General features: G+C 44.6%; 1 protein-coding gene across 1 annotated transcript; it reads right to left on the bottom strand.

Annotated features, from left to right (window-relative positions):
- Nucleotides 1–203: 203 nt before the first annotated feature.
- Nucleotides 204–1,115, bottom strand: LOC147883952 (alternative squalene epoxidase-like). The gene is made up of 2 exons (XM_087398934.1): nucleotides 817–1,115; nucleotides 204–735 (listed from the first exon to the last, which is right to left on the bottom strand). Exons 1-2 carry the CDS (start codon nucleotides 1,113–1,115, stop codon nucleotides 204–206), a joined length of 831 nt encoding a protein of 276 aa, XP_087255060.1.
- Between the last annotated feature and the right edge of the window lie 2,423 nt (nucleotides 1,116–3,538).

The raw sequence follows: 3,538 nt of genomic DNA on the forward strand, positions 1-3,538 counted from the left end.
TCAAGTGAACATTACACTCCATCATGACTGCATACAAATTCTTATTCCAAGACCCCCCTGATTTGTACAAAGTTCATGCGAAGTATCGTGAAAAGTACACGCATAGAAGGGTTATATATTTGCATAAAAGGGTCAATGACATGCAGACTGAAGGATCTACGTACAAATGAAATTTTCTCTAAAAGGTGGTTGTGACCAGTTTTTCACTCAGGGACTTTGGGGTGGCGATCTCTGTACGTCCCTCCAAGCCTGTCGCACCACGTGAAGTATAGAGATCTGTTGAATCGAGGGTCCAAGTGGTGAATGTAATGGTGAACTGGCCGTTGGGCTAAAGGCGTAAGGAGCACCCCCAAGGATGCAGGAATAAACACCCATGGAGGCAACGCATACCCAGAGTGTCCCATCATGTCCACATTGTTCACAGCCCACGTCGCCAGAATGAGATAAAAAGGATTCCATTGCTCTGAGCAATACAACCAAAGCATGACACAAGAGTAGAATGGTGTGAAACAGAAGGCAATATCAAGGATATCTCCGTATGCTGTGCTAAACACCGTGATATCTCCGTTAGTCGAGTGATGGAGTTGGTGTACGCGCCTGTATAGCAGTTTGAACCTGTGTAAATTGGAATGGACCATCCAGAAGTATGCGTCGTGCAGAACCATGAGGACCCAGGTGAATTTCAAGCCTCCGATGATATCCAGGGAAAAATGGCAGTTGCGAATAAATCTTTGCCTGCGAACAGCATTTTAACTCGTATGTTATATAGGGTTACTTACATGATTGCACACAAGAGAGAGTTGTCGAACATCTTACCGGAAAGCGAACATGCAGGCAGCCAAAGGCATGGGAGCGACGGAGACGGACAAGAAGTCCTCCTTGGTGAGTTTAACTGTCGTCACTGGTATCGATGGGGCCAGCCGTTTGATGAGACCTTTGGCCTCAAGATAAGAAAGCAGAGTGAACCAGGTCCGCTCCATGGTGGCATGCAGCACACCGAACATGCACCCACCCAGAACGCCCGCAAAGCAGCAAAGCAAAGGGTTGGTAGCAAGGCCGACATTCTCAAACTGCAGAACTCTAAGTAATCCAACGTCAACATGTTCAGAATCCATCGTGCTAAAAACAGATGCTGTCCGGAGGATACGCTATCCGGAAGGTTCATCCAAATTGTTCAGTTTCCATCGTGCTAAAAACAACAGATGCTGTCCGGAGGATACGCTATCCGGAAGCATCATCGAAATGCACAGTTCCTGCATGGAAGCCACATAGGGAGGGCTGCAATGCATGGAAGCCACATAGGAAGGGCTGGAAGGCATGAGAGCTCGGTGGCAAAGAACCATTGATGCTGTTAATTAATTAGAGCTTTGCCCTCACGCTCGTTATGCTAACAAGATCATTCATCTTCCGTGTTCCCAAGTACCCAAATTCTAATTTTCAAGTTAAGAAATTCATTTCCACATATGGAATCTCTTTTTGGCCTGCCGTGGTAGGGTGCAGGTCATAGTAACAATTTCGCCCCAAACAATTGAAATTCAACTTCAGAATTATTTTAATTACCGTTATTGGCGTGGCGTATTGTTAGTGGTTTGCGCTGCAATATGTGTGCGGGCCAAGTGGTGTTTTGTTTTGGAGGTTTCCTAGCGTGGTGTTAGTTGACTGCATGTCCAAATCGGTGATCTGCAAGTGTACACGCGATCTTCAGCTGGCTTTCGTGACGCCCAAACTGATATTCCCCGCTACCTTACCTTGTAAATGTCTTCGATGGACACCGGAAGCGGCACGTTTGGACGAGGTTGATGCTCTTGCGTGCCCCTTCGTTCGTCGTTCGTGATGCGCTGCGTGCATGCTCTTTGCCTGGAGGAGGTCGAAGCTTTCTGGCATTTGAAACAATTCACAACATAAACCAGAATACGAAAGATAGAGTTCAGAGTTCTTTTCGTAAAAATTACGTAGAATGTATACATGCTCTTATAGAGCTTGATCTCTCAATCATCGCCTATGATTTAGGCAGCAGGCTTGTGCAATCTTTGAATGCTCAACCTCCCTCCATGTGATACAGGGTGGTGCTTGCAATAAATACGTGCACGATGTCATCACGTGAAGTTCTATCATCCCCCCCTCAAGCACCACCATCTTATATGTGATTCGTTTATGTGATGCCTTCAGAAGAGGATGGATGCAATCCAAGAAGAGATCTCAACATCTGAAATCGTGGACGAGGGAGTGGTTTGGTTAATACATCTGCTGGCATATCAGCTGTGGGAAGATGTTGAACTTGAAGAAGATTGTCCTTCACAAGATCCCTAATATAATGAAAATAGAGAGCAAAATGCTTGGTTCTTGAATGAAGAATTGGATTCTTGGTAAGGGCAATAGTGCTCTGATTATCACACCACAAAATTGTGGGAGTAGATAGAGAGCCAAGGATGTCTTCCAGCAGTCGTCTAATCCACACGATCTCACGAGAAGCAGTAGAAGCTGAAATATACTCAGCTTCAGTAGAGGAGAGTGCCACAACCTTCTGAGCTTTGCTGATCCAGCTGACAGCAGTACCATTAATCAGAAAACAACATCCTGTAATGGATCTACCTGTGCTCTTATCAGTTCCCCAATTAGCATCGGAATAGGCAGCAAAATCAAATGAACTCTGACGTTGAAACAGAAGCCCAAAACTGCGTGTGCCATGAAGATATCTGATGATACGTTTAAGGAGTTGCCAGTGAATAGTGGTAGGAGATGAATTGAATTGAGAGAGAGTGATGACAGCAAAGGCAATATCTGGCCTACAGCACACCATAGTATAAAGAAGACTACCGACCAAACTTCGATAAGGAAATGGTACTGAAGGACTCAATGTAGGTGAAGATGAGTGCAAATGCGAAAGAGCACTAGGATCCATGGGAATAACAGCTGGATTGCAATCAAGCATTCGGTACTTAGATAATAGATCTTGAATGTATTTACCTTGAGACAAGTGAATGCGACCATTAGAACGATCTCGACTTATCTGCATTCCTAGGCAATATCCTAGTTCTCCTAGGTCAACCATATCAAAGTGAGAATGAAGCTGCTGCTTAACTCGTGACATGGTAAAGGTATGATTGCTAAACAAGATGATATCATCAACATATAAAGCTAGGAAGAGCATGTGTGATGACTGTCTGAATAGGTAGAGGTTGGAATCTGCAGATGAAGACACAAAACCTAGACCATGCAAGAAAGAATCAATCTTTTCAAACCAAGACCGGGATGCTTGTTTGAGTCCATAAATGGATTTCTGAAGTCGACAGACTTGATGTGGGGATGTAGAACTTTCATATGCTGGAGGTTGGAGCATATACACTTCTTCACGTAGCTCTCCATGGAGGAATGCAGTCTTCACATCCATTTGATGGATGTCGAGATTTGTCTGAGCAGCATATGCAAGCAGAATCCGTATAGTTGTAAGCTTCACTACAGGGGAGAATGTCTCAAAGTAATCAAGACCAGCCACTTGTGAATATCCCTTTGCAACCAACCGAGCTTTGTACTTGGA

This window comes from Dipteris shenzhenensis, chromosome 27 (assembly GCF_047967505.1).
Source record: "Dipteris shenzhenensis isolate YYH24624 ecotype China chromosome 27, Dip_SZ_1.0, whole genome shotgun sequence".
NCBI classification, from domain to species: Eukaryota; Viridiplantae; Streptophyta; class Polypodiopsida; order Gleicheniales; family Dipteridaceae; genus Dipteris; species Dipteris shenzhenensis.